Source organism: Bombyx mori, chromosome 2 (genome assembly GCF_030269925.1).
Source record: "Bombyx mori chromosome 2, ASM3026992v2".
In the NCBI taxonomy this organism is placed as follows: Eukaryota; Metazoa; Arthropoda; class Insecta; order Lepidoptera; family Bombycidae; genus Bombyx; species Bombyx mori.
In genome coordinates this window covers 4,178,910-4,195,958 of record NC_085108.1, presented here as the reverse complement: position 1 = coordinate 4,195,958, position 17,049 = coordinate 4,178,910, and the positions used below count along the sequence as shown (strand labels likewise).

At 39.4% G+C, this 17,049-nt stretch overlaps 1 protein-coding gene across 2 annotated transcripts in view; it reads right to left on the bottom strand.

Annotated features, from left to right (window-relative positions):
- Window positions 1-1,288: 1,288 nt before the first annotated feature.
- LOC101735440 (uncharacterized) overlaps window positions 1,289-17,049 on the bottom strand; it is a 29,319-nt gene continuing 13,558 nt past the window's right edge. Inside the window, exons 1-9 of one of the 2 annotated variants that reach the window (XM_004933229.5) lie at window positions 11,022-11,153; window positions 9,141-9,270; window positions 8,158-8,274; window positions 7,320-7,455; window positions 5,821-5,906; window positions 4,873-5,088; window positions 3,623-3,830; window positions 2,704-2,789; window positions 1,289-1,743 (exon numbers count right to left, since the gene is read on the bottom strand). In XM_004933229.5, the coding sequence (XP_004933286.1) occupies window positions 1,550-1,743; window positions 2,704-2,789; window positions 3,623-3,830; window positions 4,873-5,088; window positions 5,821-5,906; window positions 7,320-7,455; window positions 8,158-8,274; window positions 9,141-9,270; window positions 11,022-11,105 (1,257 nt within the window). In that variant the 5' untranslated portion in view covers window positions 11,106-11,153 and the 3' untranslated portion in view covers window positions 1,289-1,549. Of the gene's footprint in view, window positions 1,744-2,703; window positions 2,790-3,622; window positions 3,831-4,872; window positions 5,089-5,820; window positions 5,907-7,319; window positions 7,456-8,157; window positions 8,275-9,140; window positions 9,271-11,021; window positions 11,154-17,049 lie in introns of those variants that run through there. The other variant, XM_038015764.2, reaches the window with a different exon arrangement.

Below are 17,049 nucleotides of genomic sequence, written 5' to 3'. Positions count from 1 at the left end.
GATTCAGATTTTGTTGACGGATTCCGATCATGAAGTTTCGGGATGAGTAAAGGTAAATTTATTTAAAGGCTCAAATGCCAATAAGGTGACATAAAAGTTCCTAACACAATAAAAATAACTAATTTTTTTTTTTTTTTAATTCTTGTCGAGGTTTTTTATAAAGATTATTTAACGGCTACTTGCGATTTTTGGTTTTAACGATATTTTATAATCCCAATATTTTTTATTTATTGCCTTTGTAGGCAGACGGGCATACGGCCCACCTGATGGTGAGTGGTTACCGTCGCCCATAGACTTCAGCAATGCCAGGGGCAGAGCCAAGCCGCTGCCTACTTTTGAAATATATTCAATATATATTTGTAATGTCATTGTAAGTACATATATATTATAAATAGATATAGATCATACTCAATCATGGCCGCCAATAATGCCAGGTGCACGTCAAGCCGCTATCCACCGCTTAGTACCTATTCTACCAAAACCTCGTTTGAGAAATAACATGACAGCATTCAGGCATTTCAGCGCTGGGGCAAGCACCATGATCGCAGGTAGTTTAAAGAATTTTTGAGTACGAGTAAGCTGAATTAGTTTTTCGTTTGTCATCTAGTAAAATACCATGTGTCTTAATATAATAATATTATAAAGCCAAGGTAGTAAGGTAGTAAACGACCAATGTGGATGCTTCAGTGCGCGCTTCGAGTGTGCTACTGGTGCTTTTAGTACTGTGTGCTTAGTGCGTGCTTTTTAACTTCTCGATCGCGTAAAAGTTAACTCAAACTTGAAACAGCGCCTCTAGCAGCAAACGTAGATCGAGAAATTAAAAAAACTCACACACACGGAACTATTGTGATAATACGAGGCCCATCTAGAGGCGGTATGATAGGGTCGTGTTATTTTCAAAGTGACGAAGGATTTCATAACGAAAGGTTATTGGAGTAAGATGATTTTAAGAGATTTACTGATGGTACCTAGGATGTCTTATGAGTCCGCGTGGGTAGGTATCACCACCTTGCATATTTCTTCCGTGAAGCAGTAATTCACCAGCCGTTATAACTATTATGAGACTAGAACTCATATCTCAAGGTGGGTGGCGGCATTTAAGTTGTAAATGTCTATGTGCTCCGGTAACCACTTACCAGGTGAGCCGTGAGCTGGTTCACTTATCTAAGCTATAAAAAAATGAACTAGTTGATAGAAAATATTGATAATAATTATAAAGCCCCAAAAACTTTTTTAATTCCAAATTGCTGATTCCAAATTACAAATGTAAGATAAATAAAAACATCAATTTTGATCAAGTGATTCTATTTATAAAAGTATTGTTATTTCAAGTATTGGTATTTGTTTGTGTAAACATTACGAAATAAATTCAGAATGGCGTCCTGATCAAGGTTTCCATTTGACTTCATTATACCAAAAAACTATGTTTCTTAACAAAAAACTTCACGTAGGTTTGAAACTAAGACAGACTGTACAACTGAACCATTATTTTTACAAAAAAGCAATGTCGTTACAAATATTTTTTCTTCTTCATTTTCAAATTTAATAGCTAACAATCTCGCCAGTTTGCCGTGAAGCAGGGAAGTCTAGTCACATCACTCGAATCCGTTCCTACTTGTCTACCATCGGTATCAACACAACGGCACATCCCTCGCCGGCATTGTATGCGACGGAAATTACCGTTCTTACAACAGACTGGTTTTTCAAGAGCATCTGCCATTACGAGTGATGTTTGTGCACAATCTGAAACATTTCAAACATTTACATTGTACAAATATGAAGAAGTATCGATATCAATCATAGATATTATTCATTTAATATTCAGTGTATTATCTATGGTTAGCATTCTAAATGACAATAACTTGAGAATGTCTTGAGGACAATTTGGAGGGAACGTGAGGAGCGAAGCTGTGTAATTTGTTTTATTTTGTTCAATAAGTTTTTCTTCAGCTTTAAATGTGTAATAACTTCTCGGGTTCTTACAAAATGCCTACTGAAAAGTCTTAGTAAATCACCAGCATTTTACTTGATCTATACAGTCATTTCATTTCATTTCATACCTTTTTTTTGCCTGCCTAAGCTGATCGCCTTGAGAGGCTATTTCAACGGAACCTTAACTAGTAGATGAGCTCACGGGGCTCAAACCTGACGACGTTGCTAACACGAACCCTAGCAAGGGCCGTGCTTCGCAGAATCTACCACCGGATCGGAAACGCGACCCACTGAGAAGATCCGGCGAGAAACTCAGTGGGCTGTGTCTGAGGGTTGATTTACTCGTCGAGCCCTTCGTTGCAAGCGACGGGTTCGACGAGAACGGTAACCGGTGCTTGAGGTACCTAAAAGCACCGGTAGTGGATCGGGAGGATCCGAAATGACGTGTTTGGGGCGACGTCGACTGCTTCCCATTCTTTCCGCAGAATCGGGAATGATTTCATCCCAATTGATTAAAGTCTTAAATTAATCGATCATTATCTCGTTTCGATTTATTTCACTTTTCTTATTATAATAGAATGCTAGAAGAAAATATATGACTTGGCTCAAAGGTTTTGTTAACAGGACATAAAATCTTTACAAAATATATATATCGAGATTCTGGGAATTATACCACATAAAACCTTGATAGTTTCCACAGAAAAAAATGCTACTAAGATTTGCGATTCACCAATAGGTGGCTCAGCATTTTGTTTTATGAATTCTACTTACTACAATTCATGGCTTCATATTCTGGCGTATCTGGTTTTGCTTCATAATCTTTTATCTGAACGCCTCTTTGATCGGCACATATTTTCCTGTAAATTGGAAATAACACATACCATTTAGGTTCCGAAATATAAAATCGCCATTGAAATCTTTTCACAAACACTTCCGCAAGTTCTCTCTCGATTTCAAGATCTCTCAAGCTTCTAACTTTACTTGTGCAACGCATTTCAACAAAACTAATAAAATCTACGAATGTCTAAAGAGTGATTGTTCACAAGATCGTCTGTGCGAACGAAGTTTCTGATGTAAGAATACTTTACCTGTCGCCAACTAGTCAATTCTGTTTTACAGAGTTTTCACCCACTCCGCAGGCAAAATTACAAATTCAATTAAAATAAAAATCTAGTAATAACTACTTTTACGATTTACTTTCGCTTTTCCTATTGTCCTTATAAAAGCTATAAACTAAACTAACTAGGTATATAAACTAACATAAAAATCCCAAGGATTTCGGAGTTTCGTCTTCCATATCGAGCCTCATTTCTTATTTCTACCTCATTTCTAAAGAAAAGTTTACGATAAATGTGAGGAAGTATCGATATAGATCATAGATATTATTCACTTAATATTCAGTGTATCTATGGTTAGTATTTTAAAAGACAATATGACTTTTTGGCGGGAACGCGAGGAGTAAAGTTGTGTGATTTGTTTTATTTTGTCTATTTAGTGTTTCTTCAGGTTTAAATGTGTAATAACGGTGGCTTATTAACTGTTTAATATCTGTGAAAGTGCACAAATATGGGAAAATGAAACAAAGCCGCATTTCTAAAGGAAACCAAAAACATATAATACCAGTAGAGCGTAAATAAAATAGACTTTGAAACTGCATTTTAATTATACGGTTTTAATTTATGATACTCACATTCCATCACTGTTCTCGAGGACAGTACCGTAGGTTCCGTCAGGCTTGCACTCTGGGAAGCTGTTGAAGTAATCCACAATGAACCCATCTTCTATGCTCTGCAAGAACATGTCTATCTTCTCCGTAACGTCTTTGAGACAAGGCGTCGTATACTGGTAGGGCGGTTCGCCTCTACTGAATTCGGGGAAGAAATCCAGACGAGGATTGTCTGTAGTTCAAAAAGATACACTGATTTATTATACGTTCGCATCCCCATTTGGGTTTCTCGAGCTCCAAATGGATCTCATTGGATTTTAATCCATTGCATTTCAGATTTTAAAAAATCATTTTGTTGACAGTTAATGATAAATTTTGAAGTGCATACATTTTTTTTAATTGTATATTAGAGTAGACGAGCTCACAGCCCACCTGGTATTAAGTGGTTACCGGAGCCCTTAGACATCTACACCGTAAATGCCGCTACCCACGTTGAGATATGAGTTCCATAGTTACAACGGCTGTCCCACCCTTCAAACTGAAATGCAGTACTGCTGCACGGCAGAAATAGGCAGGGTGGTAGTACCTACCCGTGCGGACTCACAAGAGGTCCTGCCACCAGTAAAATCAATGGTATCCAGTAGTATCATAAAATACCAGGAGCCCCCGTAATTTCCGTGGGCCCCGTTAGAAACTTAACAGCTTGGTGATTAGCAAAGTTGAGTTTGAGATAGATTCAAAGAGCTGAATTTTCTTTCTTCCTTGAGTTTCCTTTATTTTATTTATTACTACTGTTGGACTTTAGCAATGCCAGAGTCATAGTCAAGACGCTGCCTACCGCTGAGTACTCTCCCTAAACCCTTGAAGATACAAATGCCTAAGCGCTCAAGACATGAATTAGAGAAGCTCATAATTGCGGGTCACATAGAGGGCAAGCATGCCGTGGGCAGAACACCAGCCAGATGGTCAGATCTAGTAAGGGAAGCACTTGGTGGTAGTCTGTATTAAGCAGTCCATGCCACCCATGATCGAGCACAGTGGAAGAACGTCACATGTGGTCGCGATCCTCAGTAGTGAGGGAACGATATAGAAGAAGAAGCGCTCAAGAAACACCCTGGTAGTCAGTTCTTTGCAAACCCGGATTTTACATGACACAAAAGATCTCTGGAAACGCACTGCGAATGCCGTATACAGTCTTTCACAAATCTCCACACTACCGACTCGGGATGTATGTTAAAATGCCTTCCCTAATCCACAATAGTGCGCATACTCACAGCATTCCAACTCTGTGACCGGCTCCTCGTCGAGGTCAATTTCTTTTCCATCTCCTTCCTCAATGATGCCCGTTACGGTATCGACACAATAGCAAATATTGCCGATACACTGGATCGGATGGAAGTTACCGTCAGCCGTGCACCTAGGAGTCAGGACCGGCAGCCTAACCCCTGTCTGAATGGATTTCTTGATCTTCCAACTTAAACGGGAGCATCCTGTTGAGAAAAAAAATCCAAGGCTATAAACGAGTAATACAACGAACAAGTAACATATTACGGTATTTGCATTCCATTTATTTATTTATTTATTTATTGCTTAGATGGTTGGACGAGCTCACAGCCCACTTGGTGTTAAGTGGTTACTGGAGCCCATAGACATCTACAACGTAAATGCCACCACCCACCTAGAGATATAAGTTCTAAGATCTCAGTATAGTTACAACGGCTGCCCTAAACTTCAAGCCGAAATGCATTACTGCTTCACGACATAAGTAGGTAGCCCTTAATAATGTCGTTACGACGTATAAGATTTTAGCGGGATTGCTTCTATTATGGGAGACATTAAATCTCTGTAATACTGGTCCGAGGGAGAATTCACGGCAACAATTACGGAACAAGAATACACGGCAATTACTGGTGGTAGGACCTCTTGTGAGTCCGCGCGGGTGGGTACCACCACCCTGCCTATTTCTGCCGTGAAGCAGTAATGCGTTTCGGTTTGAAGGGTGGGGCAGCCGTTGTAACTATACTTGAGACCTTAGAACTTGTATCTCAAGGTGGGTGGCGCATTGACGTTGTGGATGTCTATGGGCTCCAGTAACCACTTAACACCAGGTGGGCTGTGAGCTCGTCCACCCATCTAAGCAATAAAAAAAAATAAAAAAAACATATACACGGCTCTACTATGAGATTACCCATCCGTGATATTAACTTAATAATAAAACTAACCACAGTGCATATTCCGTTCTGTTGATGAACCTAGATTCAGGACTTCGCCGAAAATCCTCTCACCTTCTTCTGATTGACAAAAACACCTGTAATAAATAAATCAAATGAAACTTGACAAATCTGACTTGAGTGATGTACTTTTTAAATTGAAACAGGTCATAGATCGTTTTAGCTGTTAGCTAATTCCACCCCTCCTGGCTGAGCCTTTGCTCGCCCACCTGTCCTGGTGAAACTGAAAAGGCCTCCGAGCCACCAGTAATCCAAAAGCTCCACGATACCCTCCACGAGGCCAAGAATTTCAGTAGATGTAGAGCAGTCGTACGGAAGAGATTGATGCATCGAGGGAGTCACGACCCACAGTAATGAGGAGAACGACGCAAGGAGGAATGAAACTTAAGAAATAGTTTTATTTAACATTTTGAGGTCGTCGTGGCCTGAAGGATAAGACGCCCGGTGCATTCGTCTCTTGCGATGCGATTGTGCCTGTGTTCAAATCCAGAGAGCAAGTACCATTTTTTCTGGTCATTTATATTCACTAATGACTTCAACGGTGAACATTAGCATCGCGTAATAAAAATCAAACCCGCAAAACATATAATTTGCGTAATTACTGGTGGTAGGACGTCTTGTGAGCCCGCACGGGTATATACCACCACTCTGCCTATGTCTGTCGTGAAGCAGTAATGTACTATAAAATTGAGACTCAGAATTCATGTCTCAAGGCGGGTAGTGGCATTTACATTGTTGACGTCTATAGGCTCTGATGGCCACTTAACAATAGGTGGCCGTAATCTCATCATTAATCATAGCAATATATATATAAATAAATAAATAAAAAACATTAAAACATAAAAAACATTAATGTGTGTATGTATGTGTATATGTATGTGTACATATATGTATATTATGTATTTCACTGGAATGGTAAACCGCGCGTAGTTCGTTTCCAAATGATTCTTGTCCACCTGATGGTTGTCTGGAAGAGATCGCTCTTAGCGATAAGACCGCCAATTGTACTTTTTTGTGTTTAATGTATCGCACTGTTTATTTGTTTTTTGGTGTACAATTAATAATACTCTCTCTCTCTCTCTCTCTCTCTCTCTAAAACTATACTACCTTAACTCTTCTAACTATATGAGATGAATGCCTGGGAAAGCAGTTCGTCGCAAGCGACATCGTATACTTAATAACTTAATAAGTAATTTCAAATATTTTCTTGTTACTAGTGTTAACCAATATTGCCGGAAGGCATCAAAATTCCTAGCTTATGAGTAAGGAGAATTCATTCGTAAGCCTATGTCACAAAATATGATTCACAGAAACAGCTGAGAAAAATTGTAATATTAAGAAAACGTTCAAGTTCCGCAACAGTTTATCTGGTATCATTAAAAGGAAACTCTGTTAAAATACTCAAATATTCTATATCCATTTAAATTATCAAGTTTTCTAGTTGTTTCTACAAAAGTCGTTTTAAATGTCAAAACAGAGGAAATACGTACGTGTGCGCTGGTATACAATAAAACGATGCAAACTTTCCTTTGCCATCGCAGTGTGGTCTGTGCTCTAACGCTCCTACTTGACCGGACCTCAAACGAGCATCAAAATTGTCTTGAGCCGTGTGACAATCTGACGTCACTGAAAAGTGGAATAAACATAATAAAAATTCCGACCAGATCAGTTAAAGATTTGCGCGCCAAAACAAGCTCCCGTTGCCTAATGGCAAAGAAAAAGCTATGAAGAGAACGGCACGTTGAGTGCAATGCAATACCTACACGATCTTCCGATAAAATGAATTTAACTCGTATTTACAATTTTTTATTTATTTATTTCAAATTACTTTTATGAGGTTATTAACAAAGTACTATTCCGATTCTAGATTTAATTTTTCCATCATAGCAGAGTTCTTAGCAATTACCTAACTATATATTTTTGTTCAAATCAATTACTTTGAATTGGTATCTAATCTTCTACTAAAACTCTTCACCAAAATACCAATTAAAAATCAATATAATTATTATGACTTCAAGTGGACGCTAAGAAACTTCCCGATCACAATTCACATCTTCACTTTTTTGAAGCCACGGCACGCTATGGCACGCTGTTACAGCCGTTTCAACTATTCGATAGAAACATTATCGACTGTTCTAGTCTCTAGACTCGTCCTGTGTATTTCGAAAACATTATAACACTCGCGATACGACTGGAATATTCGAGAATGTTCTAGAGCGTTTGAGAGACTTTCTCCTTCTTTCGATATCCTTTTTTGCTATCTGACGACAGATGGCGTTACTCGGTATAACAACAGCTTTTCGCATAGTTTGCACGTAATTTACATACTTCTCCGGCAATAGCTGTGCCCATCGGTGTCATCTCGAACGCAGGTGAGGCCATCGCCGCAGCGGCCCACATTAGCACCGGTACCAGGTCCACCGGCACTGCAATGGTCTCCCTCTTCTACATGCCCACAATATTCAACAAAATAAAAGGAGAACGTTAACAATGTAAACGAAGTCAATTAAATGTATTAATAAGGATAGTTAAAAAACTATTGGTCAGATCTTGATACTTGGGACCACATGAGAAGCACAAACTAGTTTATATGTAAATAAAAAGTATCTATTTTTTCTATCTATGCTAGGTGCTTAGTGCGAGTTTTTTAACGTTTTCGATAGCGTAAAAGTTAGGTCATATTTGTATGGAATAGGATCGTTTGCGTACGTTTGGCGTTAGAGGCGCTGTTCCAACTGCATACTAAATTGGCTTAACTTTTACGCTATCGAGAACGTTAAGAAACTCGCACTAAGCACACTGATAGCCTTAAGAGGCTGTTTCAGCTTCTCCTTGACGTGTAGATGAGCTCACGGGGCGCTAACTGGGAGTGTTGCTAACACTGGCCCTAGCAAGAGCAGTGCTTCGCAGAATCTACCACCGCATCGGCAACGCGACCCTCTGAGAAGATCCGGTGAGAAACTCAGTGGGCTTTGTCTATGAGTTACTTCACTCGTCGAGCCCTTCGTCGCAAGCGACGGGTTCGACGAGTACGGTGACGGGTGCTTGTAGTACCTAAAAGCACCGTTAATGGATCAGGACGATCCGTTATGACGTGTTTAGGGCGATGACGACTATTTACCATTCGGTCTACAGGATCGGGTATGAAAAAGAATCATCAAAATCAGTTCACATAGAATAAAATTACGACCAATCGAATTTAATCTACAGTTTTTTATTTATTTGCATTATAAAATATTAGATTAGCAATATATTGATTTAGTTATGGCGACGATAGCAGTATATTCGGAGAAGTTTCACGCGAAACTAACCAATAAACGTTAGGCAATAAGGGCAACAGTTGCAGAGCGTCGGCGATGGTAACCAGAGACCGCTGTGAGTGGCGTTGTTCACAGCACAGTGTATAGGGGGCTCAGGGCAACCGTGCTCTCGGATGTGTTTCTGCAAAATTTAACACTTTCTTATGGAGGGTAGAGGTAGGGAGTACCCTGTTGAATAGGGGACAATACTGGATTGAAGTGAAGTGTGACGTTGTTTTTAAAATCTTTCCGCTTGCTATTATGGGGCTACCTTAATATGCTCCCATTCAGCGGACACTTTCTAATATACGGAAATGGTGCTCCTTACATCTATCCTCCGTCCACGTTCTTTGTAGATCACGGGAAGACGGCTAAGATATAATAAGTGTATAATCTATGACGGCTAAGAGCAACTTTGACAGTTATCAATTTGATGACAGTTGATCTTCTTTTTTAAGGGATTTTATGACCCGGTACTAAGACCTTTAGGTCAAGACTTATTTAAATTTTAATGATACGTAACTTTTTTATATGAAAATGATATTATGAAAATATAATGAAAACGAAATGAAATGAAATGAGATGAGATGAAGTATAATCTCAGTAAAATGGTAGTCATTTACTGAGACTTTTTCAGTGGACTTTTTGGAAGAGCCCGAAAAGTTACGTTCAGTGGCTTTATTTCATTTTCCCACATTTGTGCACTTTCACAGATACTAAGCAGTTAATAAGCCACTGTTATTACACATTTAAACCTGAAGAAACACTAATCAGACAAAATAAAACAAATCACACAACTTCACGCCTCGCGTTCCCGCCAAAAAGTCTGTTTTGTAATACAGATAATAACAACAAAGATGTAAAAGGAGCCACATGAGGTCTACTGAGTCTTTTTGGAGTACATAATATATAGGTTGTTTCACCCTTCTATTGAAACTGCTTCCCGGCTAAAACAGAAAGGATGGCGGCAAATACCAACGCGACTCACATTAAACTTTGTTCTACAAGTTTACGCGGCTTATTTAAATTGACAGCGGTATTTGTCCGTATTCATGACTACAGGTAACGAATTCTAATAGTTTATATATTCTAATAGGTTATAGTGCTGGTCACCCTATTTATGTTAAATTGAATGAATTGTAACACTCTCCTTATTAAGATTTAAATTTTTTTAATAAACTTTTTGTGTTCTCATTCTTAAATTTATCATAATACCTAGTTTAAATTAGCTGTAAGTTTCTCCTGCAAAATTTGTATGCCAACAGGCAGAATGTAGTGGGATTGAATATATTTTATACTAAGACCATACTTGTACCTGCATTCTATACAAATAAATGAATTATTATTATTATTATTCTTTTTTTAAATTTTTATTTTCTCAGCTTATGCTGGTAGTACTTTAGTGACATTTACGGACTCGGTCAAGTAAATGTCACGGTTTCTTGGGGTTGGCTAACTATTGCATTATGTGGTTGATCATATTCTATTTGCAGAAACTTTCGTACGATTCTGCATGTGTTTAATATAGCATTATTATTATTATTATATTATTATTATTGTTATAATATTATTAGTACGAAATCATAGATTATAATACTTAATATTACTCAATATTTAAATTAGACATGAAACAAAATAATATTATCTGATTCCGAGCATTTCAACAACAGAAAATTAATTTTCTGTTTAAACAAAACGTTCGATCAGGTATTGTCAACCATTTAAAATGCTACAATTAAATGAGACTAAAATGTTTTCAATCTCGAACCTAGATAGCAAGCAATCAGTGATTCAAAAAATCCCCACAATACTAAACCTAACCACATCGTATTAAATATCTATATAAAAAGATTGCAGGTTCCGCAGTAACGTAACCTATGCACCACTACTCACTTCACAAAATCCTAATTCGCACAAAATTTTTGACTCGACTAACTTCAAACAAAACAAAAACAAATATAACCTAAAATACGCCATATTTTTATCGACACTTGAATTACACTGATTGCTATTTTAATCAATTACCATTTAGTGATTATTGATAAGGATAATTCATATTTAGATTATCATCATTGTTAAGTTTCAAGGAAATATGACCTTTTATTGAAACAATAAAGCGTGTACGAACCTTCAGTGGTACGAACACACAAATCAATGTTGTTCGGTAACTAAAGATTCCTTTTTTTTCCTACCTAAGCTGATAGCCTTGAGAGGCTATGTCAGCGTCGCCTTAACTAGTAGGTGAGCTCACGGGGCTCAAATCTGATGACGTTGCTAACACGAACCCTAGCAAGAGCCGTGCTTCGCAGAATCTACCACCGGATCAGAAACGCGACCCACTGAGAAGATCCGGCGAGAAACTCAGTGGGCAGGGTTAATTTACTCGTCGAGCCCTTCGTCGCAAGCGACGAGTTCGACGAGAACGATGACCGGTGCTTGAGCTACCTAAAAGCACCGTTAGTGGATCGGGAGGATTCGAAATGACGTGTTTAGGGCCACGTCGACTGCTTTCCATTCTTTCCGCAGGATCGGGAATGTAAAGATGCCACAGAGCGAATGTCGTCATAGAATTAATTTACGATGTGAAAGTGTCAATTGCATTAAAATAACTTGTTTTTCCTACCTATTCGCTGGTAGCCTAAGGGGCTATACCCACCTACGCCCGGAAGGGTAAGTGAGCTCACGGGCTCAACCTGAGAGAATTTGCTAACACTAGCCCTAGCAAGAGCAGTTCTTCGCTGAATCTAGGAACGGATCTTTTTTTTTAGGATTGAAGGATTACTGGTGGCCCGGAGGCTTTTCCAGTTTCACCAGGACAGGTATGCGAGCAAAGGCTCAGCCAGGAGGGGTGAGATTTGTTAACGGCTGCCTAACAACTCAAGAGCAGCTGCTTCGCGAATGAATCTACTACCGGATCGGAATCTCGACCCGCTGCGAAGACTCAGCGCGAAACTCAGCGGGCAAAGGTTTTGGGTTGGTTCGCCTGTCGAACTCTTTCTTCGTTGTAATCGATAAGTTCGATGAGGTTTAACTGGTGCATGAGAGGCCTAAAACACTGAACGAACTCACGGCCCACCTGATGACAAGTGATTACCGGAGCGCATAGACATCTACAACGTAAATGCCGTCACCTGCCTTGACTTATGAGTTCTAAGGTGTCAGTATAGTACAACGGCTGCCCCACCCTTCAGACTTCAAACTGTACTCCTGATTATCGTATTCTGTCAATAAGGCACATTGTTTATGACCTCCGGGAAACAACAGGCGGATAATGAGACACTTCACAATATAAAAAAAGGGTGCGTGTACTTATGTACGCGCGTAAGAAGTTATACTTAATTTTAATTTTTTATTTTTTTTTTTAAATATGAATTAATTAATAATAAATATTTAACGTTAATAATTTAATAATATTTAGTATGAATTATATTAAATAATATTTTTGTCATTTATATTACTAAAAAATGAATGCTAATAACCCTTTTTTTTACGAGTGTACATGCGCGAAAGTTCACCTGCGGCTATATTCAGACTCGCCAAGCTACGTCGGTCGTATTGTAATGAGCGATTTAGTGGGCAACTTCATTCTGTTAATTTTGTGTCACGGTGCGGGCGCATCGTAAAATTTCACTCTCATCAATTTTTCATAACGCGCCTAAAGAAGTATAACTTCATAATTAAAATCTTAGTCTTCAAAGAATTATAGCCTTTCGGATGTGTGACAGGTGAAAATTGCATTAAATAAGACCTCATGCCGACAGACTTAGAGATGACCTGAAAGTTTGTGTATCTTTTCAAGGTGGGTGGCGCATTTACGTTGTGGATGTCTATGGGCTCCAGTAACCACTTAACACCAGGTGGGCTGTAAGCTCGTCCACCCATCTAAGTAGGTTTAGTTTAAACTGGCAAAATCGCATCTACAACTATAGATGCGAATATTTGGGTGGTGCGTTCGTCACATCCTAATCGATAAGAATATAATGAATCAGCTGAGAACAACGCTTATCAAAATTAGCTCTTGCTTTTACTGTAGGTTCGGTGTTTGTGGAACAGCAACATACAAGAAATCTGCGGAACGATTTTTCTTCATTTTAATATTAGTATCAGAATTATTAATATCAGAATCAGTGTCTTCATTCCACTCAGCCATTTTATAACACTATAGATGCCTACTTTTGTTAACAATTAATTTTTTACTTAATTTTACCTAATAATTATCTCTATTTACTGACATTTACTATAAATTACATTTACTTTGACAGAAAACAACAGCTGTTAATTTCGAGCAGCCATTTTAAAAAGAACGGCTTAAATCCAACTCATGGCTTAAACGCTCCCTCATGGTAGTTTAAGCTTTGCGATTAACTCTGAAGGGCAGTTTAACTTGATTGAAATTGCGAGTTGATCTTCAGTGACAGTTTAAACCTTCGATTTTAGTTTAAACTACGATTGATGTTACGGGCCTTAGATGCTTAAAGCGCTACTAGATTCTCGTCGACAGATGGCGCTGTACTTAAAAATACACGGAAGCTTCCGGTACCTTTTTTTTTATTGCCTTTGTAGGTAGACGAGCATACGGCCCATCTGTTAGTGAGCGGTAGCCGTCGCCAATGGACAGCAATGCCAGGAACAGCGCTGCCTACCGGCTGCAATTACAACTGTTTTCTGTTTACGATATATATCTATCTATTGTATAAGGTATTAGGTCCTAATGTATGATAAGCTTCTATTATCGCTTATTTAAATCACAAAGTAATCATCTCAACTCTCACTCAGGTCTGAAGGAAAAAAGATATTCACTTTATTCCCATGCAACTGAAACATCGACGGTTTTACGGCCAATCAACTCTTTTCAGCTACGTTTGTCAAGTAATTCAGTGCTTCGTACACGATTCTTCCAAAAATTAGTTGTGTTACTGCTCGCCAATAGATGTCGCTATTCGTACTTAAGCTAGGCGAAAAAGTAGACATGTTGAATGCATTTAAAGAATAGACCGTCGGAGAATTATTTTTAAGTAATTATCTGCGTTTTTTTTTCCCTACCTAAGCTGATAGCCTTGAGAGACTATTTCAGCGTAACCTTAGCTAGCAGGTGAGCTCACGGGGCTCAAACCGGAGTGATGCTAACACTGACCCTAGCAAGAGCAGTGCTTCGCAGAATCTACCACCGGATCGGAAACGCGACCCACTGAGAAGAACCGGCGAGAAACTCAGTGGGCTGTGTCTATGGGTTAAGCATTATCTGCGTGATGTGGCTTCAATAGCCCCACCCCATTTATTCCTGTGGTCGTAAAAAGTCACTGAGAGATTCACGGGAGAATATTCTGCAGCGTACTGCGATCACCAACTGGTATTTACTGGTGCTAGCAACTCTCTTACGGCATTTAGATACTACCCCCTGTCTATATTTGCTGCGAAGCATCCATACCTTCCCGCTTAATAACCGTTACAAGACTTCGATAAGATTTTGAAGTCGTCGTGGCCTAAAGGATAAGACGTCCGGTGCATTCGTATGTAGCGATGCAACAATGTTTGAATCCCGCAGGCGGGTACCAATTTTTCTAATGAAATACGTACTTAAGAACGTTCACGATTGACTTCCACGGTGAAGGAATAACATCGTGTAAAAAAAATCAAACCCGCAAAATCGTGATTTGCGTAATTCATGGTGGTAAGACCTCGCATGAGTCCGCACGGGTAGGTACCGCCACCCCACCTATTTCTGCCGTGAAGCAGTAATTCGTTTCAGTTTGGAGCCTTTGTAACTATACTGAGACCTTAGAACTTATATCTCAAGGTGGGTGGCGCATTTACGTTGTACATGTCTATGGACTCCAGTAACCACATCTATTCATCATCTAAGCAATAAAAAATAGAAATAAATCTCAAAGCGGGTAGCCTATTCAACTTACCATACCTGTGAATCAAAAAAGCAGCTGAAGTGAACGGCTGAAAAACAAATAAATTGGTGATAGGTTGAGATACATATAAATGGGTGAGACTGCTTGCAATTTACCTCTCTATTGAAGACCGGCGAATAAGCTAGCCATCTATTGTAATGTTACGGAGCCCATAGTTAACGGAATATGAATGCGGAAATCCACTTCGAGTTTGGAGATCTACAATACAATAGTATCCGGTTTTCCGCGATGTAGGGATAACGTGTTGTAGTAAAAATCAATTTCATAAATACATTTTAGGGTTTATTTTATTTTGAAGATACTCTAAAAACGAATAAAATTTGATAGCTTTTTTAAAATATTTTTTGCATTTAAAAGTCAACGTGATTTAATGTAAATTCAAATCGTAGAACCAAAATGGATGAACTAAACGATACTATTAGTCTTCTATTAGACAGACAGAAAATGTCCCTTCCTATAGCACGATGCAATGGATATAATCCTGGAGTTATGGGTCCTGGATATAAGCCAAGGAGCGTTGATGTCAGTGCGTCATGCCACTGTCGCTTTAAGCCTCAAAACGAAGTTCTGCTACCACCAATCCTTTAACTAAGAAATCTGACGAGTATAGTCTCCGGGTGATGGCGAAAGACCATCGTTGCCCATGGACATCAGTTTGTTTAAATAGTGCGCGTTTTTTAACGTTCTCGACAGCGTAAAAGTTAACTCAAATTTGTATGGTTTTGGAACGTTTGCCTACGTTTGCCGCTAGGGGCGCTGTTAACGCTATCGAGAACTTTAAAAAACTCGCACTAAGCACACGCCTAACCTACATGGGATGGCGGGATTGCCCCAGAAGGCTTTTGAAGTCCATGGGCGACGGTAGCCACTCACCATCGTGTGAGGGGTATGCTCGTCTGCCTATAGGGCAATAAAAAAGGCTTTTCAAAAGGTTCGCACGGGCACAGCCAGGATAGATGGAATTTACTGATAATTGCCCGAGCGCCTCCGAAGAAGACTTAACTATTCAAGGGCAGTAGCTCCGCGAATCTACTACCGGATTGAAAAGGCAATCAGCTGAGTAGATTTGGTGAGAAAATCAGTGGGCTGGCTAATTTGGACGGGTACAATGACCTGTGATTGGTAGCTGCTACCAGTAACGCCCATATGTTGGAATCAACCTAGTGGTGGGACCTCTTGTGAGGTGGGAGGATCTCTTGTGAGTCCGCGCGCGTGGGTACCACCACCCCGCCTATTTCTGCCGTGAAGCAGTAATGCGTTTCGGTTTGAAGGGTGGGGCAGCCGTTGTAACTATACTTGAGACCTTAGAACTTATAACTCAAGGTGGGTGACGCATTTACGTTGTGGATGTCTATGGGCTCCAGTAACCACTTAACACCAGGTGGGCTATAAGCTCGTCCACACATCTAAGCAATAAAAAAAAAAAACAACAATGGATACGCCGAAGTGGCTCAAGCTATTGCTGCTGTGGTCCAGTCGCGTAACTACACGTGCGAGCATAACTTCTCAGGAATTTCGCTTCTTATGCAGAGGAACAGGTACCTAAGAAAAACTGGATGGATTGCGTGAAAGATGATGTGTGTCAGAGGGGAGTCAGCGAAGAAATGGTATTGATAAATGAGAATGGAAGGAGGAAACATGTTGCGTTGACCCCAGGTGATTGGGAGAAGGGCAGGAGAATGAAATGATGATGATACACCCAATTTTTATAACGCTACAATTTTACAATCCGAAATCGGACAACGCGTACGCACGCAATCCGATAAAATCGAATGGACCTTATCTTGTGTTCCGCGCCTTTCAAGAGGCTTAACGCTTTTGCTATCTTTAATTAAGGCAATGAAAATTACGCAAAAAAAAAAGAGTTAAAGTTAACGAAAAAGAAAAGGAAAGCAAAAAAATCAAATATGAACTGTGAATCTTGAATTTTTGCGTGAAACAGTACGTTACTGGTGGTAGGACATCCATGGTAGGTGAGTCCGCGCGGGTAGGTACCACCG